At 51.3% G+C, this 23,935-nt stretch overlaps 2 protein-coding genes across 3 annotated transcripts in view; one reads left to right on the top strand and one right to left on the bottom strand.

Moving 5' to 3' along the window:
- The first annotated feature begins 984 nt into the window (after positions 1-984).
- Positions 985-9,608, top strand: SH2D7 (SH2 domain containing 7). Its single transcript, XM_049852857.1, has 6 exons — positions 985-1,160; positions 2,454-2,543; positions 6,286-6,451; positions 6,749-6,961; positions 8,287-8,955; positions 9,558-9,608. The coding sequence occupies exons 1-6, from the start codon at positions 985-987 to the stop codon at positions 9,606-9,608; spliced, it is 1,365 nt and encodes a 454-aa protein (XP_049708814.1).
- CIB2 (calcium and integrin binding family member 2) overlaps positions 8,626-23,935 on the bottom strand; it is a 27,980-nt gene continuing 12,670 nt past the window's right edge. For both annotated transcript variants that reach the window (XM_049852875.1, XM_049852876.1), the window contains 4 exons: positions 20,995-21,106; positions 16,890-17,037; positions 13,010-13,205; positions 8,626-12,538 (listed from right to left, as the gene is read on the bottom strand). In XM_049852875.1, the coding sequence (XP_049708832.1) occupies positions 12,517-12,538; positions 13,010-13,205; positions 16,890-17,037; positions 20,995-21,106 (478 nt within the window). In that variant the 3' untranslated portion in view covers positions 8,626-12,516. The remainder of the gene's footprint in view (positions 12,539-13,009; positions 13,206-16,889; positions 17,038-20,994; positions 21,107-23,935) is intronic.

The raw sequence follows: 23,935 nt of genomic DNA, 5'->3' as shown, positions 1-23,935 counted from the left end.
ACCTCCTACCTAAATAATACACCCCATCACTCTCTACCTTATTCTTCTGCTTTTTTCTTGGACTGCTTATGACACTTGACACTATGGTGTTGTTGTTAAGCTGGCCCCCAACTTGTGGTGACCCCATGTACAATGCTATCAGGCTGTCGTGATCTATAGGGTTTTCATTGGCTGGTTTTTAGGGAGTAGATTGCCAAGTCTTTCTTCCTAGTCTGTCTTAGCCTGGAAGCTACGCTGAAGCCTGTTTAGCATCATAGCAACATGCAAGCCTCCACTAACAGATGGGTGGTGGTGGTGCATTGGCTGGGACTCAAACCCAGATCTCCCACGTGGAGGTGAGAATTCTACCACTGAACCACCACTGCCCACTGTTTGAAACCATATGTACATTTGTTTATGGTCTGTCTCCTTCCACTAGGATGTATGTGCCATGAGGGCAAAATGTTTTGTTCATTCTTTTTTCCCCAGAGCCCACAGGTGCCTGGCATACAGTAGGCACTCAATAAATCTTGACTAGAAGGAGGAATTAATCAGCACGGAACTTCTGGCCTTCACCAAAATACAAGTAGCCTACCCACGGGGAGTGCAGACAGAATTGAAATCCCCTGCTTTGCTAAGGATGGCAGTGCTGTGGACTCCAGCCAGGGTCTGGTCTTTAGCTGTGACAAAGACCACAGGTTGGGGGAAAGAAGTCAAACCCAATGAGGAAGCTCACCTGCTGAACAACAAAGCCAGGTGTCTCCTCCCTACCCACCCACCTCAGGCTGCTAATGTGACCCTCCCTGCAACTTCTCTAGCCAGCGGAGGTGCCCCACCCCAAAGCATCAGAGAGGAGAGCAGGCCACATGCCCACAGGTGACAATAGTGCTCCTGTGTGCTGCAGGCAGTTGGGGAGGGCGTGGATTCAGGCAAATGAGCAGAGCACACACAGATATAGAGGCGTGTGGCTGTTGGGGCTCTGCTTCCACCCCAGGGCTCGCCAGAATGGAGGGCTGTATAAAGCAGCTTAGCCTGGGGAGAGAGCCTGAGGAAGCAGGGAACAGCCAGGACCTGGCCAGCCTCCAGACGCTGGCCCTGAAGTGGTTCATGGAGACACAGGCCCCCCCCATTCTGCAGAACGGTGTCCTGCCCTCCTGGTTTCATGGATTTATCACCCGCAAGTAAGGCTGCCCCTGTCCACATGCCCAGCGTGGTCCACCATCCCTGAGGGCTGAGAAAACGGTCTGGGGACTCTGCAGCCAGACGGGTTCCTGTCTTCCGCCTGGGCGAGGCAGGGACCCCAAGAGGCGGTGAAGGTGGGGGAACAGACTGCTGAGTCCCACATCCTTTGTGGTCACTTCCATGAGCAGGGAGGGTTAGGGCCTTGGCCCCTACTCTGAGTGCAGGGCTGGGAGGGCTGGGGCTGCCCAGCTGCCATAAGGACAAAAAGGGGGACAGGCAGGACAGGACGTGTTCAGCTCTGATGAATAACTAGGGGGCCAATATCATTTACCATCCAAACCAGAACACTATTACTGATTCATCTAGGACAACTGTTGTAAAGGGGGGCCGCCCCAGGTAAACCTGGATGCATGGCTACCCTAGGAATAAAGAACAAGACGTGGGGTTTGGCTTTCCCATTGGGCTAGATCTCCAAGGTGCCAAAGCACTAGATGAAGTACCTGGCAGAGAGACAGAGCCGGCTTCATAGGCATCGACCTTCCCAGTCACACGGAGTCTGTTGCCGTCTTTAAATTCTTAATAATTTTTGAGCAAGGGGCCCTGCATTTTCATTTTGCACTGGGCCCTGCAAATTATGTAGCTGGTCCTACATGGAGAAGGTGTCCGGCGTTTGGTGAGTAAGTGGGTGAGAGAACATATAATCTATGTACTGCCAAAACAGAAGACAGCTAGAATTTTCTACCATGACCTCAAATACATGGCACCATGGAGAAGCCTCCAAAGCTGCCTGGGGTTGAAGGAGACAGGCTTCAGACACAGCAGCACTCCTCCCCCAGAAACTCTCGCAGAGTGCACATCCTGCACAGCTATGCACAGTGGTCCTGAAGCAGGGACCCCCCCATTCTAAAAGTCATGTGGACCCCCCCATTCTCCAGTCATATGGATTCATTCTTCTTACTGCACAGCTGTCCAGGTGGATAGCAGGGGTCCGGGGTCAGCAGCTAAGGTGCTTGCTGGTGAGGCTGCAGCGGGGGTGGGGGGCATGGCCTCAGGACCCCGACCCAGCCCCAGGCTGCGTCTTGACTTTGTTTAACTAAACCCAGACAGGCCACAGACTGAGCTCTGACAGGCACAGACCCAGCTGAAAGTCTGAGGAAGCCCCCTATTTGGGGGTGGAGATCTGCACACTGAGTCTGGGACACAAGGGCCTGGCCAGCAGGGATTCTGAGTCAGGTCTAAGACCTGCTGATACAAGGGCACAGAACCCCGCTAATGGCATGTCCTCTGCCCAGGCAGACGGAACAGCTACTCAGGGACAAAGCTCTTGGCTCCTTCCTCATCCGCCTCAGTGACCGGGCCACCGGCTTCATCTTGTCCTACAGGTAAGAGTGGAAGCCCTCTGCAAGGTGGCAGGTGGGATCAGGCATCCATAACCAAGCCTTGCACATAAGCATAGTTCCACCAGCCCACATTGCCTGGCTGTCCCTGGGCCCTGACCCCCTCACTCCTCATTGGTCACCCATCCATTAGCCAATGCTCCACAGACATTTTCTGAGCACTGGTCATGTGCTGGGGATGAAGCCTGAGCTTTCAGTGGGGGTTGGTGGGGGTGGAGGGCAGGTAGAATAGCCTCCTTGTAGGAAGCTGAGGTGGGCTTCACGGAAGTGAACTTTGAGCCCAGGATAGGAGGAAGCATAGCAATTCGATAGGCAGAAAACTGGGTGTGGTTTAGGCTTATGGAGGCATGCAAAACTAGGGTGTTAGGGGGAACCACAAGTCCTTGGGTGCAGCAGAGGATGTGTAGTTCCTATGGAAAAGTGCCTGGAGATGAGGGCAGGGCCAGCCCAGGATGGCCTTGGATGCCTGGCGAAGTCTGGAGATGGGGACAGGAGGTGACATGGTCAGACTCATGTCTTGCAATGGTGCTTCCAGGAGCCTATGGAGGGAGCACTGGAAAACAGAGGCTAGAGGTGCAGGGCAGTGGGGGACAGGAGCAACTGCTGGATGTGAGGTGGTGCAGTCTGGGCTAGGGTAGGGCAGTAGAGATAAAAGGAGGAAACAAGACAGTGGAAGGAAGTCAGAGATGGTAATGTCAGATCCTGTACTGAGAGGAGGTTGGGTGGGGGAAGGCAGATGAAGGAGATTTCCCCAGGGAAGGGGGGTGGACAGAGCTCTAAGGCAAAGCTGAATGGCTTCAGACTCAGAATTATCATGTACTCAGACTGCCTGAGTTCAAATCCTAACCTTGAGCAAGCTACTTTGCTTCTCTGTTCCTCAGTTTCCTCATCTGTAAAATGGGAATATAATAGTACTTTTTTTTTTTTTACTTCTAAGGATCGTTGAAAGGGTTCAATGAAGTTTATACATTTAAAAGTGCTTGGGAAATATTAGCTATTATTAAAATATTGTTATTCTTTGTACCAGATACTGGGCTAGGCACTTTGAAATGAGTTTTCAGTATTAGGGCATTTTTTTTCTTTTTAATGCAATCTTAGGCAGAACATTTATTTATTTAAAAAAAAGATCAAAATGAGGCTGCTCAAAGGTATACCAACAGACCAGAAGAGAGTCCAGGAACAATTCAACATACTTGGTAACCTGATTTACAACAGAGGTGTCACTGCAATTCCATGGGGGAGAAGATCTTTTCAATAAGTGGTGTAACTGGATATCCAAATGGGGGAAAAAAAGACCCCTACCTCACACCATAAGGTCCCTGCATGGTGCAAACAGTTTGCGCTCAGCTACTAATTGAAAGGTTGGCAGTTAGAATCCACCCAGGGATGCCATGGAAGAAATACCTGGTGATCTGTTTCTGAAAAGATTACAGCCAAGAAAACCCTGTGGAGTTCAGCTCTAGTCTGTAGCCCGTGGGGTTGCCATGAGTTGGCACTGACTTGATGACAGTGGGTTTTTTTTGTTTAACCTCATACCATACACAAAAAGTAATTCTAGATGGACCATAGACCCAAGGGAGGAAAGCGAAACAAGTTTCTAGAAGAAAACATAGGAGACCATATTCATTACCTAGGGGCAGGCAAAGCTTTCTTAAATAGGACACAAAAAGCGCTGGTGTCCTGAATACATGAAGAACTCCTACAAATCACTAAGACAAAGAGAGATAACTTGATAAACACAAAAGACTTACATAGGCACTTGACAAAGATTATCCAAAAGTCCAATAAGCATATGAAAAGGCATTCAGCATCATTAGTTATCAGGAAAATATGAAAATTAAAACCACAATGAAGGCTAAAATGGAAAGACAGATGATACCAAACAGTTTGGTGAGGATGTGGAACAACCAAAATAATTTTAGAAAATAGCAATAATTTTAGAAAACAATTCAGTAGAACCTACTAAAGTTAAACACAGGTATACAAGGTATACATTAGACCTATCAATTCTACTCCTAGATATATTCTCAACAGAATATATTGAGATGGTATATATTCTCAACAGTACATGTATTCACCAAAAGACATGCACAAGAATGTTCACAGTAACTTCATTTACAACAACCAAAATCTAGAAATAACCTACGTGGCCATCAACACAATGGGAAAATTGTGCATTTTTCATTAAATGGGACACTAATATCAATGGACACAAATAAACGAATTCTACATGGACATGAATCAATCTCAGAAATATGGTGTTGAATGAAAGAAGCCAGACACAAAAGAAATGTACTGTATAGTTTCATTTACATGAAGTCTATAATGGACAAAATGGATTTATGGTGATAGGGGTCAGAATGGTGGCTACCTGTGGGTGGTACTGACTGGAAGTGAGCATAAGGGAGTCTTCTGGGGAGCTGGGAACGTTTTATGTCTTCATCTGCAGGGTAGTTACATGGAAGGACTCACACATGGAAATTCACCCAGCTGCACACTTATGACTTGTGCATTTGATTCTGTGATCACTATTCCTCCATAAGATGAAAATGAAAAGGGTGGGCCATTACAGGTTGAAGAAGGGGTGGAAGCTGCAACTCCATTTTCAGCAAGGCTGGAATTAAAAAAAAAAAATTAGCTGAGGCAAATGAGGCCTGACCCCAGCAACGGTATTCTCAATCGTCCCATATGCATGCAAAAACTGGGCAACGAATAAGGAAGACCAGAGATGAATTGACGCATTTGAATTATGGTGTTGGTGAGCCCAGAACCAAACCCATTGCTGTCAAGTTGATTCCGACTCATAGTGATCCTATAGGGCAGAGTAGAACTGCCCCGTAGGGTTTCTGAGGAGCGCCTGGTGGATTCAAACGGCCAACCTTTTGGTTAGCAGCCATAATTCTTAACCACTATGCCACCAGGGTTTTGGGTGTTGGTGAAGAAGATTGAATATACCACGAACTGCTAGAAGAACGAATGAATCTGTCTCAGTACAGCCAGAATACTCCTTAGAAATGAGATGATGGTGAGACTTTGTCTCGCGTACTTTGGTCATGCTATCAGGAGGGACCAGTCCTTGGAGAAGGACATCAGGCCTGGTAGAGGGTCAATGAAAAAGAGGAAGACCCTCAATGAGATGGACTGACACAGTGGCTACAACAGTGGGCTCGAGGATAGCAACGATTGTGAAGATAGCGCAGGACTGGGCAGTATTTCTTTCTGTTGTACATAATGTCGCTATGAGTCGGAACTGACTCGACAGCACCCAACAAAAACAATGACAAAGTAAGGGCGCGTCATGCGAGTGCGGGATCAGATCCTGTCTTTATTTAAAACTTCGATATTTTGTTCATCATGGATTTTGTGCATCTTTTTTTTTATTATTATTCTATAAAATATTACATCAAAATATTAGTTATCTTACCTACTCATTTTTTGGCACTCCTTAAGTTTTGTGTCCAGTGGGAGTGCCTCACTTGCCTCACCCTAGGTGCCACCAGAACAGGCTTAGGTGCTTCCCAGGAACTCAGGGCCCCTGGGTTTGAAAACCACTCCTTAGCTCCCTGAGCTTTCGCAACAACCCTGCAAGTGTGGGCTTGCCAGTGATCCCTTCCACTTTTCAGAGCCACGCATGAAGGCTCCAAGTAGGGCAGTGCTGTCCCAGGCTGGGCCTTCCCTTGCGGCCAGACCAACCAGCAGCCCCAGGCCACAAGTCTTTGTGTTGCAGGGGCAGCGACCGCTGCCGGCATTTTGTCATCCACCAGCTCCAAAACCAGCGCTACCTCATCTCGGGGGACACCCACAGCCACAGCACCCTGGCTGAGCTCGTGCGCTATTACCAGGAGGTGCAGCTTGAGCCTTTCGGGGAGACCCTGGCTGCTGCCTGCCCCCGGGTAGGCACCCCTCTGCCCCAGGGGGAGGGTGGCGGGGCAGGGTGCCCAGGCCCTGTGTGTCTATCACTGGGGTACATACATTTTCTTGCCTTCCCTAGTTATTGCCACCTTAGGGGCATTCAGTGCAGGGCCGTCGTCCATGTTGGAAAAGGGGAGACTGAGACAGCATCTTATCTAAGGTCAGGGACCTGGTGAGAATGTCTCAGTCCCTCTCCAGCAGTCTTTGGCAGGTGACTGGAGGGTGGGCTAGGGTGTATGACCACATGCCTACTGTCCCGCACCGCCCCTACCCCCCAGCTGGAGGACAATGATCTGTATGATGCCGTCACCATGGGCCTCCACCAGACCAACCCAGGCCTGGAAAGTCAAGCTACCATGACGTCCTCCACGCTGGCCCCAGACAAGGCCGCCAGCCCCTGCCCTGCTTCAAAGCCCCAGGCCTCCTTCCTCCACACAAATAAGAGCCTGGGTGTGAGTTCCGGGAAACTCTCTGAGGAGGAAAGCATGGAGGTGAGGAGGGCTCTGGGCCTCCCAGGGTCAGGGTTGTCAGCCCAGGGATTTGGGTGCCCACAGTCAGGCCTGAGAGGTCCCGCTGGCCAGTCCCTTCAGGCTGTGGATGGTGAGCGCCAGGCCCAGAGAAGTGCAATCCCTGCTTGGAATCTGCCAGTGGCTCTCTCACGCTCATGGCCTGTCTCTGGCCAGGTGGATTTGGTTCAAGCCTTGGCTTGACCAATTTCTGGCTATGTGATTTTGGGCAAGTCACTTAATCTCTCTGAGCCTCAGTTTACCATTTCCAAAATTGCTGTGGGGCTTGAATGAAAGGGTATAAAATGACGGAAAATACCTTGTAAACTATAGAGTAGGGTGCCTGTGAGTCAATACTTTATTCTCCTCTACGGCACCTCATGGGAGGGACTCAGATATTTTTCCTAATATAGATCAGATTACAGCATGCCAAAAAGGGCTTCTCCTCACTTTCAGAATAAAATCTTAAATCTCCACCAGAGTCCACGAGACCTTCACCAGGTGTACTGCCACCTCTCCTCTGTTCTCAGTCTCCTCTAGCTTCACTGGCCTTCCAGGTCTTGCTTGAGCACACCAAGCTTTGTTCCTACCTCAGGGCCTTTGCACATGCTGTACCCTCTGCCTGTGATGCTCTTCCCACTAGATATCTGCATGCTTACACTCTTACTTCTTTCTACTCTCCATTTACACATTCCTTCTTCCACCTGTCATTCTATCTCCTTATCCTGCTTTCCTCCTCTTCATAGCACTGATTAGGAGCTGACACTATTATTTATGATATAGTATTATATATTATCACAAACCATACTATATTACAGAGTGGTATTTTGCCCAGCTCCCAGATTGGACTGCAAACTCCTCAAGTTGGTTTTGCTCACCACTGAGTCTTCACCATCTAGGACAGTGTGTGGCACACCGTCAGCCTAAATATTTGCTGAATGAGTACCTGAAGGATGGAATTGGGGTGGACCGTTCTGGTGGGGGAGGGAGCAGTGAGTGTGTGGGTTCAAGGAGCTCTGAGGGGCCAGCAGACCTCACTGGAGGGGAAGGAGCAGGGCAGGATGAACTTGGGTGGGAGGTAGGGCTGGCAACCCAAGGTTGAATGCCAAGATGAAGACAATACTCAGAGCCTAGAACATGAGAACTGGCAGGGACCCTCAATGTCATGTGTCCAATCCCTGCATGTTACAACTGGGTAAGGCGAGGCTGGGACAGGACGCCTCAGCTTACCTGAGAGACCTTGTGTCTACCTGATGGCATCTGAAAGAACAATGGGTACTCTTTAAGAGATTCTCTGTCCCCCTTCCCAGGTCTCCATCAGGGTGCCTCCCCTCCCTGAGAGGAGTACTTCCCTCCTGGATGAGTCTTTTGGAGGCCCCAATGACATCATCTATGCAGACCTGAGGAAGAGGAACCAGGCCCGACTAGGCCTGGGCAAAGAAGTGTCCAGCAGGCAGGGGCCAGTTCTTGCTGGCGGCCAGGCCTGCTCCCTCACCAGGGAGGCCCCAAGGAGACCCTTGGATGGAGGCCAGAACAGGCCTAATGGCCCAGGGCCTGCCCTTGCTGGGGTGAACCCAGACCAGGGCCCAACAGTGTCTCCCACTTCTGGGGGGTTCCTCCCATCCCCAAGTCCTGAGGCTCTGGGATCCCCAGCTGCAGTGTGGAGCCAGGGGTCTCCGATGCTGAGGCACTGGGTTCAGTCCTATTCCCAGGACAGCTCTGCAGATATCTACAGGCCCACAGGGACAGCAGGCCTCCTGCAGCAGACCAGGGATGTGCCAGACCAAGGAGATAGTACCTACGAGCAGATCCCAGCCTGCTGGGCTGGGCCAGCCAGGCCTCCATATCTTGGGTCCAGCCCCACCTACAGCAAGCTGTCAGGGCCCATAGACTGTGACTACAAGAGGATTCCAGAGTCCGGGAATACCTATGAGCAAATCTCAGCAGCCAAGAGCAAGGAGACCGGACGAACACACAAGGTGGGCTCCATGCGTCAGGCGAGGGTGGTGCTGGCCCTTAGGGAGCACCCAGTGGTAGGTGGGGACCTGTGCTCGTCAGGCATTGCAGACCAGCTCCTTGCCACAGCCCAGAATTACACCCTTTGCTTGGTAGTGGTGGGAGAGGTAGCCGCTAGATGTATAAGATGGGGCTTCCATGTCTGTTCTTCCCCTGGCTACGAAGCCGCATGTCCTCTCCTGTCCCTGGTGGCACCATTTACACTCCCACCCCCACCCTGGGTAGGACACCAGTGTATCCCGAGGCCCCCAATTGGGGCAGAGAGCTCTGGGGGGTGGGGAGCCTGGGGCTTGATCTTTATTCTGCTCCTGTCTCTAGGCCCTTCCTTTCCCTTAGCCTCCCTAGTCAGAAGAGACCAAGTGCTTAGTCCAGACCTGGGGGTGGATGATGGTGTTTTAGGCATTGTTTAAGTGGCTCATGGGAGGAGGTGGAAGCAACCGTCAATATTCCGACTTGGCCTCATTTCCTGGGCTCTAGCCCTCAGGTCGATGCTGACGGACCCTCTGAGCCTAGGTCTCCTTCCCTGTCCAGGGACCCAGCCCCAGTATCTTCTCCTTCCTTGCAGCCTGACAAGCTCCGGAGGCTCTTCTTTGCAGACAAGAAGCACAAATTCTGAGGAGGGTCTACCTTCCAGCAGCCCCACACAAGTGGGTCTCATGGTACCTGGGCTGGGCCAGTGGCTTTGGGGAAGCTCCCGGCTCACCTGAAGGCACCTCTCAGATCCTCAGACCCAACCAGCCTGCCCTGGAACCAGGCTCAGACAGCCCAAGTGGCTGCCCAAAGAGGGGGCAGGAGGGGGCCTTCCAGCTGCCTGCAGCCCCTGGCTATGCCCTGCTTCCCTGGCACCTGCCACCCATCCACAGGAGGCAACCAAGGCTCAAGAGGAGTGGGGACCTGCCAGAGGCAGGGGTCATTACCCCTACTTCCTAGATGGGCCTGCTGAGGCCCAGACTGACGGACTGGGCCTGCCTCCCACACTTCCATCTGTGTGCTCATTGAACATGTACGGAGCACACAACGAGCCCTGCGCTAGGACAGACATCTTCCTAACTGGTTGAGACACTTCATGCCGTGGCTCTTGAGATCAAAGCCAGTTCTCTTCCTCAGGGCCCTATCAACAGGAGGGAGAGGAGGCCCCGGAGTCACAGCCCTTGCCCCTGTCTCATGGAGACTGGGGCAGGAAGCACGGGGAAGTGGCAGCAAAGGCCATCTGGTCAGACCCAAAGGTGCATCCAGTCCAAACCCTTTGTGCCGCAGATGGGAAAAATGAACCCCAGAGAGGAACAGCAAATGTGCTTAGGGCCACATAGCAGGGTAGGGCCTGAGCAGTCATCCCCTGGTAAGGCAGACTCAAGCCTGGCTGAGGGTCAACCTGGGCTGCCCCACTGGGTGGTTTCTGGAGCCAGCCAGAGGGTACTTGTAGCCACCCATCTCATCAGGTCACCCTCCCTGCCCTCTGCCTCCAGGCCAGTTCTGGCCTTTAAGGGTTGCTTGCAGATCCCTCCCATGAGACACAGCCCCATTTGGTGGCCCTGTTCTCCCAGAGGAGCCCTGGTGGCTCAATGGTTAACAGCCTGGCTGCTAACCAAAAGGTTGCAGCTCAAATCCACCAGCTTCTTGGAAACCCTAAGGGGCAGTTCTACTCTGCCCTATAGGGTTGCTATGAGTCGGAATCAACTTGACAGCAATGGATTTGGTTTGGTTTTTATTTTCCAAGGAGCCTAAGGGACCAGCCCTGGACACAGAGCACTCAGGCCTCTCCCTAAAGCCACGCCCTCAGGCAGGCTGCCTCTTCCTGGGTCCCCTCCCCTCTGCATCCTTTCTGTTTTGTCCTCAATTCCTCTCTTGCCCACATGTCCCTACCTCCATAAGGGTGAGCAATTGGCTTGCTGCCCCCAGGCCGAGAAGTGGAAAAGAGAACTGACTATGACCAGATAGACACCACAGGCACCTTCGCCCAGCCCCTGGGCAGAGCAGGCGCCATTCACATTTGTGGGAAAATCTACCCTTAGCTGCCCCTTGGCTATGCAGCTTCTCCCTCTGAAAAATGGAGTTCTAAGAGTCCCTACCTCCTAAGAGGGTTATTAGGATTTAGAGTAAAGCAAATAGCCCTGGCCTGACACATGGCTGGCACTCTATAAACGTTAACCAGAACTACTGTTACAAAGGGAGTGCAAGTGATTTTCACCTACATCCTCTGTGGAATTCACACAAGATTTGGGGCATGGATGTTTCTTCCTCCCAAAGGCATCAGCATTGAAAAAAAGTTAGTGCCTGTCATAGACTGGATTGTGCCCCCTCAAAATGTGTGGTCACCTTGGCTAGGCCATGAGTCCCAGTGCTGTGTGACTGTCCACCATTTTGTCATCTGATGTGATTTTCCTATGCGTTGTAAATCCTTCCTCTATGATGTTAAGGGGGTGGGATAGCGGCAGTTATGTTAATGAGGCAGGACTCAATCTACCAGATTAGATAGTGTCTTAAACCAATCTCTTTTGAGATACAAAAGAGAGAAGGAGCAGGGAGACAGCAGGACCTCAGACCACCAAGAAAGCAGTGCTGGAGCAGAGCCCATCCTTTGGACCTGGGGTTCCTGTGCTGAGAAGCTCTTAGACCAGGGGAAAATTGATGACAAGGACCTTCCCTCATAACCGACAGAGACAGAAAGCATTCCCCTACAGCTGGCACCCTGAATTTGGACTTCAGCCTCCTAGACTGTGAGAGAATAAACTGTTTACTAAAGCTATCCATTTTGTGGTATTTCTGTTATAGCAGCACTAAATAACTAAGTGCCTAATGTGGGAGGGCAATGCTTAATCCAGAGGTCAAGCACCAATGGTGGGATTTCAAGGACCAGGAGGAAAGGTAGCGTCGAACACTTCCTAACGTTGGCAGACACAGAGAGCGTGGGAACACCAAAGTGTTTTACTATGAGGAGTTCATGAGTCTGTGGACAGCACACACCAGTGAGGGCTGCAGATCATTGGGAAGGGTAGGTGGGGCAGTGCTCGTGACCCAGAGGCAGAGATGGGGCAGAGCCCTTGGGCCCACTGTTCACACAGCTTCACATTGGGGGGCGGGGAGAAGGGGAGCAGGCAGGGGGGTGGGGTGTGGCCCAGACTTAGGTTTTGGAGAAAAGATTGCATAGCTCATTAAAACCCTGTCTCCACCCCCCTTTTTTTTGCACTCTGCCCTGGGTGACCGGGGTGTCCCCCGGCACTTGGACAAGTCAGTGTCCCCCGCCATTAGGAATGGAGTGAGGGGAAGGTGGTGGAGCAGAGGGAGAGCCTGGGGGTGGGGGTAGGGGCCCTGGAGCCGGACCACGGGGGCCTGGGAAGGACCCTACTCCTCTCATCCCCCCTTCCCTGGTTAAGGTTTTTTTTTGCTGAAAGGGCTATAGGATATGTTCATGAGCATAAACCCCAAAGGCCAAGGCTCCTTTCCTGGGGGCCTGGAGGTGACACCCATATAGACAGCAGGGCTGGATGGTGGGCTTCCAAGTCCCTGTGGCCTTGGCAATGTCCTCAGATCCGGACGTGGAATGTGCTAGAAAGAGAGCGATAGAGAGGGTTAGAGGCCCTAGGCTGGGCGGGCAAAAAAGCAAAGCAGGCCCTCAGCCTGACCCACTGCAATCCCTGAGGGAACCCTGCAGAGAAATCCCCTAATTAATCAACTCTGGGAAGGAACCAAGGTTCTTATGTGGACCAGGCTTGGAGGGCTGGTCCCTAGGAACTCAGCCCAGTCATAACAAAGGACCCCCAGGCTCTTATCCTTCACATACTGAGCCTGGACCCTGCAGGAGACAGGGGACTTCCCAGTCACACATCAAGGGGAGCCAGGCCTGGAATGTGACCTCCTGCCTCTAGCCTGCATGGGGTCTACTGGGCACCACTGCTTCATGAGCAGTGAGTGACAAGACCCTCAATTCCCATGGGGCCCCAGGAGGCCAGGCTGCCTGGCTATGCCCCCACATTCAGGCCTGCCCTGCCCTAGCCCAGCCCCTCAGGGCAGTGGCACCTGAGAAAGTCAGGAGCCTTGGCGATCATGTCCTCAAAGTCAGCAAAGCCCAGCTTGCCATCGCCGTCCAGGTCGGCCTCCTCGATGACCTTGTCACACACAAGCACCACCTCTTCCTCGTCCAGCTCTGACTTGGTGAGCCGGGCCAGTGTCATCTCCAGGTCCTCCTTGCAGATGAAGTTGTCAGTGTTGAAGTCTGTGGGGGATGGAGATGCTCCAGCAGGGCTAGGTCTCCTCAGAGATTCCAAAGGTCCTGCCCTACATCACCTCCTCCTCTGAGTGGGTCGTACCTGATACCCCCACCAGCCTCTGGAGTCCCCAAGGCATCTCCACATGCCCTCTGGGGACACCGGATCCTTGTCCTGGCTGACAAAGCCCAAGGTGTTCTCTGGGTCCCAGTCCACCTAGGGGAAAGGCCTCAGCACCCACAAGTCATATTTTAAATACCCACATCCAACAAATTAACATTCACAGCAACTCACAACAAAACCTCAAAATGACTGTACCCACAATCTCATCCTAAGAGTTCAAATCTGAGGCTACCTGGGAATTTCAGGCCCAGGCCAAATGGCCCTCCTGGCCTCACCCCACAATAGACCCTATTTTACCTTTACATCCAAGGAAACCAAGGCCCAGAAAGGCCAAGTGATTTAATCAAGGTCTGAAAGCCACTCAGAGTTGGGGCTGGGATCCCGATCCAGGCCTGTTTGACTCTAAGCTGCCCCACGCTGCCTCAGGCGGGTCCTGAGTCAGGCACGTGGGGTCAGGAGACTCAGAAGTCCCTTCAAGGAGGGGCCTCGTGTCTGACCTGAGTGCGCTCATACCAGGGAACATGGATTGATTCTACCTCGCAAAAGGCACTACTGCTGCCAAATGGTTCACAGGCCCTAACATCCTTCTTCACTGTTTCCAACTCACCCACCAGGCCTCTGCACATGCCTGGGGTGGGTGCCCTTCCCATTTATCTGTCCAGCAAACTCCTATTTATCCTTCAAGCCTCTGCTCAAATATCATCTCCTGGGATGGGAGGCTTCCTAGATATAGGGGCTCCCCCACTGAGTCCCCCCTGCACACCGATCAAACCCTGACATTAATGGTAGTGATGAAAATCATAACCGTTAATATTATCGAGCACTCTCTGTGCCTGGGAGTGTTACACACTCTATTTCATTTAAGTTTCTAAACCCTATTAAACAGGTACCATGAGAGTCCCCACTATACAGATGAACAAACCAAGGCTTGGAAAGGATGAGTAACCTGCTGAGGTCACATCCTGGTCAATGTGGACCCTGGAGACCAAGCCCTTGACCAGTACCCTACACTGTCCGTCTCCTGCACTGGCTTATGAATGCCTCTGGGGCAGAAACTAGCTGCGACTCATCTTTATCCTTAGTTCTCTGGAAATATCTGCTGGCTGGCTGGATCAATGGGCAGATAGGATGGATGGATGGATGGGATGGATGGATGGGATGGATGGATGGATGGATGGATGAATGGGATGGGATGGATGAATGGAATGGGATGGATGGGATGGATGAATGGGATAGGATGGATGGGATGGATGGATGGATGGATGGATGAATGGATGGATGGATGGGATGGAATAGATGGGATGGATGGATGAAGGGGATGGGATGGATGGATGGGATGGGATGGATGAATGGGATGGGATGGATGGGATGGATGGGATGGATGGATGAATGGGATGGATGGATGAACGGGATAAGATGGATGGGATGGATGGATGGGATGGATGGGATGGATGGATGGATGGATGGGATGGAGGGATGGATGGGAGGGATGGATGGATGGATGGGATGGATGGATGGATGGGATGGAGGGATGGATGGGAGGGATGGATGGAGGGATGGATGGAGGGATGGATGGGAGGGATGGATGGAGGGATGGAGGGATGGGATGGATGGGATGGATGGGTTGGGATGGGATGGGATGGGATGGGATGGGATGGGATGGGATGGGATGGGATGGATGGGATGGATGGATGGATGGATGGGATGGATGGATGGATGGAATGGATGGATGGATGGATGGATGGATGGATGGATGGATGGATGGATGGATGGATGGATGGATGGGATGGGATGGATGGGATGGATGGATGAATGGGATGGGATGGATGGATGGATGGGATGGAAGGATGGATGGGATGGATGGATGGATGGGACGGATGGATGGGATGGGATGGACGGGATGGATGGATGGATTCCTATAGGGTTGACAAGATGGGAGTTCCTCTGTTCATTTTATATGAGGAAACTAAGACCTAGGAAAGACTTGATCCTTCTCTAGAGATCAGACCACAAGCCACTTCAGCATCAGACCCCAGGATACCAGCTGCCCTTCCCCACTCTACCCCCCAGCTCAGAGCTACGAGGGAGCTATGGTTCTCCCTTGACCTGTTCCCAGGCCTGCCTGCCCGTTTGCTCTGCCCCTCCTCCTCTATGGCAGACGATCGTCCTTCCCAGGGGCTATGCCTGTGGGGTCAGAGACTGGAGAGACAATGGGTGGAATCTGAAGAGCTTTTCACATTGCCATGTGGATACCGTGTATAGGGGGTAGGCAAGGCGGGCACTGTCTTTCTGATAAGCAAACACAATGTGAGTGCACAGATGTATCTAAACCAAAATCCTCTGAAATAAACACATGAAAACTACAAAAGGAAAAAAACAACCAAGTATAGTCCCCATAGGACTGCTCGGCTGTTATCCAAAAGGTCAGTCTTTTGAACTTACTAGTGACTCCATAAGAGAAAAGACCTGGCAACCTGTTCCCATAAAATTACAGCCTAGGGAACCCTATGGAGCAGTCCTACTCTGTCCTATAGGGTCGTTATCAGTCAGAATTGACTTGACGACACACAGTAACAACATAATCCCCACAGGCTCATGATCCATGGTTGAGCAAAAGTACCAAGGAAGGGCCTTTGGTTTGGTTTGTCCCTGACTCCCCTAGACCAGGACAGGTTCCAGCCCCTCCCTGGTGCTTGGAGTCCCCGTCTGAGACCTGTCTGAGGGTTTAACACCAGTCCCCGCAGACCTGTCAAGCCCACAGAACAGCACAAGGTGGAAACCCTGTGGGTGTTATGTTGTCTCACTTCCACTGTTGGAGAACCATGGGCTTCATGGTGCTCTGGTGCCCTCTGGTGGCAGATGGGATGCAGGGCTGAAGGCTGGGCTGGAGAGAAAAGAGGTGGCCCCACCTCTGGCTGTACTGGGTGAGAGGGGCCTCTGGGAGCTTCTTCCCATCTGGGAGGTGAGGCTGCTGGAAGCTTGGCCTCATCACCATGGCGAAGCCTCCTCTCCAGCCCCTGGCTTCAGTTTGGCTCCCCTAGTTCATACCTCCAGGCTGCAGAATGGTCTTTCTAGAATACTGAGCTGCCCTTTCTCATATGAAACTCTGCAGTGGTTCCCTAGTTCCCTGAGACAAGGTCCAAACTCCTTGGCTCCTCAAAGCCTGGCTCCGATTTATCTCTCGATTCCAACTGCCCCCTTCTCCCATGTTCCAAACCTCCCATGTGCTCACCAGGCCTGCACTTTCTTGATTCCTTGTCTTCACATGCTGCTCCCTCCGCCCCTACCTCTCCTCTCATCCCGCCAGGCCCTGCCTAAATGTCACTCATGTGACTCCTCCTCACACTAACCACCCCAACCCTGGGTGGGCCGAGTCCCTTCCTCCCGCTGTTCTCAGGACCCCTCACTCAATGCCTCCTGTGCACTATCTCTCTCCCTTGGCCACCCCACAGGAAGGTGCTCTTCAGCCTCACTACTCTCAGAGTCCTGCAGGGACAGCCAGCAAGAACTGTTAATGGCCCCAAATGCTGCCGCCCTCCAGGCCCTCTGCTCCTCCAGACCCTCATTACCGTAGATCTTGAAGGCGTAGTTGGCCTTGAGATCACGAGGAGCTGACTCGCAGAGCACGGAAAACATGTCCACAAAGTCATTGAAGGTGAGGTTCCCCTCGCCGTCCTCAGAAAAGGCCTCCACGATCCTTTCCTTGAAGGGATTCTCCTAAAGAAAACAGCCGCAGCAATCACCACGGGAGCAGGCTAACTGAGAGGGCTCCAGTGTCAACTGCTTACACCCTACATGACTTGGATGAGTGACCTAATCCTTCTGAGCCTCAGTTTCCCTATCTATGAGCCCCAAATTCATTGCCATCAAGTCTATTCGGACTCAGTGACCCTACAGGACAGGGTAGAACTGCCCCCCATAGGGCTTCCAAAGCTGTAATCTTTATGTAAGCCAACTGCCACATCTTTCTCCTGCTGAGTGGCTGGTGGGTTCAAACCACTGACTTTTCCGTTAGCAGCTGAACACTTAACCACTGTGCTATCAGGGCTCCTTTTCCTCATCTATAAAATGGCAATAATAATAAGACTTACCTGATTGGGTTGTTGTGAGGAGTAAATGAGTTATCAAAACTAAAACCCGCTGTCATCGAGCAGATTCTGACTCATAGTGACCCTATAGGCAGAGGCGTAACTAAGGTACGGCAGGTATTGCACCACCTCTGGGTGCGTGGTGCCGCCGAGCAGTTTTTATCCACCCAGTACTGCCAGCAGCATATCTATGGAAAATGGCGCCCATGGCAAGCACTGAAATTGTACCTCTGTCCAAACATCTGACAGCGCTCTTTTAGATAACTTTACCATAATGTCAGCTCAAAAATGCAAGTCAAGCTCGTTAATCCTTTTTTTAAAATTGTGCTTTAGGTGAAGGTTTATAGAGCCAATTTAGTTTCTCATTCAAAAATTTATACAAATTATCTGGTGACATTGGTTACAATCCCCACATGCGTCAGCACTCTCCCCCTTTCTCTTTCTACCCTGGGTTCTCCCTGTCCATATGTCCAGTTTTCCAGTCCCTTCTCACTGTCTCGGCTTTGTTTTTGGGCAGTTGGTGCCCATTTGGTCTCATATACTTGATTGATCTAAGAAGCATGTCTCTCATGTGTGTTATCGTTTGTTTTATAGGCCTACCTAATCTTTGGAAACCCTGGTGGCATAGTGCTTAAGAGCTATGGCTGCTAATCAAAAAGTCAGCAGTTCAAATCCACCAGGGGCTCTTTGGAAACTCTATGGGGCAGTTCTACTCTGTCCCATAGGGTCGCTATGAGTTGGAATTGACTCCATGGCAACAGGTGATCATTGGCTGGGAACCCTGGTAGCGCAGCGGTTAAGAGCTTGGCTGCTAACCAAAATGTTGGCAGTTCAAATTCACTAGTTGCTCCTTAGAAACCTTGTGGGGTAGTTCTACTCTGTCCTATAGGGTGGCTATGAGTTGGAATCGACTTGACGGCAATTGGTTTAATCTTTGGCTGAAAGGTGAACTTCGGGAGTAGCCTCAGTTCTGAGTTAGCAGGATATCCAGGGGCCATAGTCTTAGGGGTTCCTCTAGGCTTTGTCATACCAGTAAGTCTGGTCTTCTTTGTTAATTTGATCTTTCGTTCTATATTTTTCTCCCACTCTGTCTGGGACCCTCCATTGTAATCCCAGCCAGAGCAGTCAGTAGTGGTAGCTGGGCACCATCTAGTTCTTCTGGTCTTGGGGTCACGTAGGCTGTGGTTCATTAGTCCTTTGGATTAATTGCTCCCTTGAGTCTATAGTTTTTTTTACTCTCCTTTGCTCTGAAAAGACTGATAGTTGTATCTTAGATGGCCATGCACAAGCTTTTAAGACCCCAGACGCTACTCACCAAAATAGGATGTAAGAACACTGTCTTTAAGAACTATGTTGTGCCAGTTGATGTAGATGTCCCGAGTTCATTAATCTCTTGATTAACACATTATTGTGCTTGAGGAAGGATGCTGGGCCATACCAGGTTAACAGAAACTGCTCCGTGGTGCCAAGCATCCAGGGCCTGTGCAATACCCTAGGTACGCCAGTGACTATAGGACAGGGTAGAACTGCCCCGCAGGGTTTCCAAAGCTACGATCTTTATAGAAGCAGACTGCCACATCTTTTTCCTGTGGAGCAGCTGGTGGGTTTAAACTGCCAACTTTTCAGTCAATGAGTTAAAAGTATGTAAAATGTTGGTACAAGGCCTGGCACACATAATTGCTTGGCAAACATCATGTTATGTCCTGTTATATCATCTAGATAAGCATAAAAAGCTTAGCTGATCCAACATGTGCTCACTGGAGGCATCACCTGAGGCAGGGGCAGGGACTGGTCCACTGCCCAGCAGAGCACATGGAGGCTTTTGCCTCGATGTGGGGGGCTGTGTCCCCGGCAAGTGAAGACAACTGCTCAGGATACGGGGAGCCCTCAGCTCAGGTGTGTCATGCTAGGATAGTGAGAGGCAGAAGTAGGGAACCAAAGGGTCAAGTAACTGGACCAGGTGAAGCAGCAAGAGCCACAGAGCTGGTTCAGACCCCTGGCCAGCGATCACCCGAACCAAATCACCGAAGCTGTTGCTGTCGAGTCCGACTCATAGTGACCCTATAAGACAGAGTGGAACTGCCTCCATAGGGTTTCCAAGGTTGCAAATCTTTACAGAAGCAGATTGCCACATCTTTCTTCTGCAGAGTGGCTGGTGGGTTCGAGCTACTGATCTTTTGGTTTGCAGCCAAGTGCTTAACTACTGCTCACGAGGGTTCTTTAGCAATTACCCTGCTCCTGTGAATTCTCAGATGCTGCCTCCTGCAGGGAGCCATACTACCTACTCCACCCTCTGATCCCAGAGCACTCAGACTCCCTTCTCCTTCCACCCCACTGAGCCAGCCCCCACTCTGTGCCCAGCCCCAGGCCATCAGCGAGGCCTCAGAGACAAACCGCATGGTCCCTGCCCAAGGAGGGCCTCACATCCTCCAGTGATCCTCTGAGCTGGTCTCAAGCCCCTCTCTGCCAGCCTAGGCACTTCTCCAGGGCTGAGCCTGGGGCTCCCTGCCTCTTAGGGCTAAGGTTACATTCACATCCAGGCCCCAAGTCGATGCCAGGGGGTTCTCTGACCTCACCTCCTAGCCACACATCCCAGGCCTGGCCAGGGGCTATTTGCAAAGTCCCACAGCAACACAGAGCTTTGCCCAAAATGCTTTCTTAAGGTCAAATTGCACTTTACACTTGAAATAAGAAATACACTGATTTACACTGAATACTATTATTCAAATATTATTATGTTTGAAATAAATAATAAGGGTAACAAACTCACGAAATCAAAGTTTTATTTCAATATATAAGCGGTCTGTGGACCAGCAGCAGCAGCTGCCAGGGCTTTGAACCGGTTCAGTCCAGTTCGAACCCCAGCTGAGAATCTGTATTTCCAACAAGTTCCCAGCAATGCTAATACTGCTAGTTAGGGACCAATTCTGGAAACCACCAGTAGAGCAATGATTCTCAAAATTTATTATACATAAGAATCACCTGGGGATCTTGTTAAAACGTTGATTCTGATTTAGTAGATCTACGGGTAGGCATGCAAATTCTCAGCAGGGGTTCCAACTAGACGCAGCAGCGCTTGAGGGCTTATCAGAAAAGCAAAATCTCAGGCTCCACCCGGACCTGCTGAATTGGGATCAGCACTTTGACAAGGTCCCCAGGTCTCAGGTGACTGGTGTGTGCTTTAGAGTTTGCGAAGTGACCGCTATGTGTGACTATGCTGACTTCAGTGACAGGTCATGGCCAGATAGAGAGAAAAATTATCTTAAAAAGCAGATACAAGGTTAAACAGCTGGGGCCACTTAACAAAGGGCAACAAGTGAGCACAGGCCAAGAGCTCAGCAGACCTGGGGCAGCATTAAACCACAGTACCCTATGGAAACCTCATACGTGTAGCTCATTTATTCAGAGTGCAGATGGGGAAACTGAGGCAGAGAGGTTCATGATCCACTCGGAGCCACACAGCCCCTAAGGGTACAGCCAGGGTCGTGGTGCCTCTGCTGCCCTGCCCCACCCAGAAGCGCAGACCATCCCCTTCCACCACCCCCAACCCACCTGCCCTGCCCAGGAGCAGCGGCCTCTCCCGTACCCGGAGCTCCGGCATCTGGACGATGAGGCTCATGGGCACGTGGACGATCGGGCTCTTCCTGTAGTCCATCGGGACAAGGTTGGGGGCCAGCTCATAGAACCGTGCGTGGAGCCTGCGGGGGGAGCCGAGGAAAAGCACTGGAGACCGAGCCTCCAGGGATCTGACGCCACCCTACCTGCACCCTCTGCCTCGGGCACTTGAGACCCTCCTTGGCCAGAGCTGGTGAAGGGCCCAGGAGAGGCCACCCACTCCATCCATAGGCTATGGGGTTTGAGGGCAGGGGGTTCTGCCCAGGCCTCGCTGCTGATAACCAGATTGTGTTCTGGTCCTCTTTCCACCACCTACACACATACGCCCACCACCACCACCTCCTCTACCCCCGGGAACCTGCAACAAAATCTATTTTTTTCCCCCTTGATCTCTCATAAGGGTCTTCTGTGTGCCAGGCACTGGGTAAGAACTTAACACACTTCACCTCATTTAATCCTTCCTGCGACTGTGTGGACTGATACATTGTGAACCCACTTTACAGCTTAGCAAACTGAGGGCTAAAGAGGTAAGAGTGATTTGTTCAAGTCCACACAACTAGAAAGTACCAAGGGCTGTCGTTGGAACCCAGGACTGGAAATCCAGAGCAGAAACTCTTAACCACTTCTCCTCCTTCTGCTTCTGCTGTCTCTCACTCCTGAGGCTCTGTCTGAAGCCTTGGCCCAGTTCCTGGGCCCCCCAATCTAGGCTCTGAGGGTTGGGTCTCTGGAAGAGCTTCCAGCAGCCCTCAATTCTTGAGAAACCCCTGTGAATGGGCCACCCACAACCTCTCTTCAGCTGGGAGCCATTGGGACCAAGCCCTGATGGGTCAGGTACCCTAACTCCCTTTCTTTCCTCCCACCCCTGCTCAACTGCCTGGTGTGCAGGAATCCCCAAGCCTGGAACCCAAGCCTACCCCAAGATGTTGTACAGACCCCCAAGGGTGTGAGGCATCCTGCCTGATACCATCTCAGTTGGAAGCCCTCTGGCCCCACCCCCCACATTATTCAGTCCTGCTGCACTGTGTTCCCTTGTCCAGAGGATAGCCTCCCCCAAGGCAGGTACAAATTGTGTTCGGATGGAACTGTATCCATGAAGTGCTGCCAGATGGGGGACAACTGTAAGGGGTACTGACTGGAGGCTGAGGTAGGTACCCTGCCCAAGGTGAGGCCTGGGGCTGCTGGGCACTGGATGGAAGTGTGACCCCCATATCTCCCAGACCTGGTCCTGCCCTGACACCCTCAATGCCAGATCAACTCTGGTCATTTTTTGCTATGGTCTGACCCAATGACACACTCCCAGGCCCACCGTTAGAGGGTCTTTTAGCACAATCAGCCAACCCTCCACCAGATCCCACCTGATTCTTACCATCCTGCTGCCTCACCCTCTCTGGCAGGGTAAACGCAGAGTCTAACTTACCTCCCCAGCTCACACAGATAATGCCATCAGCCACCATTTAGCAAGGGCTCCCTCTGTGTGAATTGCTATGTGAGTTACTCTATTTAATCTAATCTCCAAGCCACTCTGAGAGATAGGTATGAATGAATCTCCCCCATTTTCCAAGTGAGAACCCTGAGGCTCAGGGGCTGAAGTACCTGCTCTGAGTTACAGAGCCAATGAGCAGTGGACAGGGACTTGAACCCAGGCCCTCCAGATTCCAAACACCTGGCTCATCCCTGCAAGTCAGGCCACCTTCTTGACCACATCAGCACCTGGTTCAAGGTTTGATCAGGGTAAACCCAAAGCAAAAAGTCACAAGCCCACTTTTCCTGTCATGCATCCCAGGAAGAGGGTCTGAAATCACAAGAAGTTTCCAAGGGTTTTTTTTTTCCCCCCTTCAGGGGAGAAAAAAATAAAAAACTTGTCCTTTGGGTAGAAGGGGGTCACAGATACCAGTGCAAGGGGATCAAGCTGGGACTGTCCACAAGAGGGCGCTCAAGAATTTCTTTGCTTCTTACATACTACAATGAAGAAAATTTTGCCCTTTTTTGTTTTCCTCAGACAATAGAACCAGGACTTAAGTTTCACGATTCATGTATCTGGTTTCATGTATTTTTGACAGATTCACTGCGTTTCCAATCACTACATTCCCCATTTCACCTCACTGCTCCCATGTTTTTGGGTGTTTCAGGGGTTGGTTCACACCTCCAAAATGACATGGGATGGCTACAGCGGGAGCTGGAAATTAGGCTTAGGTTTGAGCCCTGTGACACCTCTCCCTAGCTGTGCAGACTTGGGGAAGTGGGTGACCCATCTGAGTACAAATTTTCCTGTCAGTAAAACGGGAGAGTGCCTGCTTTCTTCACACTGTGAGGATTCAATCACCAGTTACCGCTGAGCTGATCCTAACTCATGGCGACCCCATGTGTGTCCGAGCAGAACCGCACTGCACAGGGTTTTCAGTGATTGACTTCATCGAAAGTAGATCACCAGACCTCTCTTCTGAGGCACCTCTGGGTGAACTAGAACCACCAACCTCTCAGTTAGCAGCCATAACCACCTGGCACTCAACTGGTAACTATTAGCATGCTATCTGCTGTGTCAGGGCCTCCCTGAAAGGTGTGGGCTTGGGAAAGGGGTTGTGGGTGCTTTGGCAGGGTTAAGGGAGTGTCTTCTGGGATGGGAAGGCCACCTTCTGCCCTGGCGCACACACAGATGTTCTGACTCCATGACCAAAGGGATCTTGGGCTTTTTTTTGTTTGTTTTTTAAGAAAAACAGATGATCACATTTGACCCAAAGAGAATTTGAAAACTCAAATCCCTGTGGGAGAAACTCCAGAAACTATCAAAGGACTGCCTCTCTGTCACCTCTCACTCCCCCAAAATGAGCACTGAGTTCAAGAATATTTACATATTAGTCTTATCAGACCTTCGAGGACCGGAAATAATACCTATGCTACTTAAATTGCTCAGA

This window comes from Elephas maximus, chromosome 13, assembly GCF_024166365.1.
Source record: "Elephas maximus indicus isolate mEleMax1 chromosome 13, mEleMax1 primary haplotype, whole genome shotgun sequence".
In the NCBI taxonomy this organism is placed as follows: Eukaryota; Metazoa; Chordata; class Mammalia; order Proboscidea; family Elephantidae; genus Elephas; species Elephas maximus.
The sequence above is the reverse complement of the archived record's forward strand: the minus strand, read 5'-3'. Positions and strand labels throughout refer to the sequence as shown.

Bases quoted from the DNA above. Each gene is read 5' to 3' on its own strand.
- SH2D7 (XM_049852857.1), top strand. From the start codon at position 985: ATGGAGGGCTGTATAAAGCAGCTTAGCCTGGGGAGAGAGCCTGAGGAA. The intron at 1,161-2,453 runs GTAAGGCTGCCC...TCCTCTGCCCAG, and splicing joins CATGGATTTATCACCCGCAA to GCAGACGGAACAGCTACTCA. The intron at 6,962-8,286 runs GTGAGGAGGGCT...CCCCCTTCCCAG, and splicing joins CTGAGGAGGAAAGCATGGAG to GTCTCCATCAGGGTGCCTCC.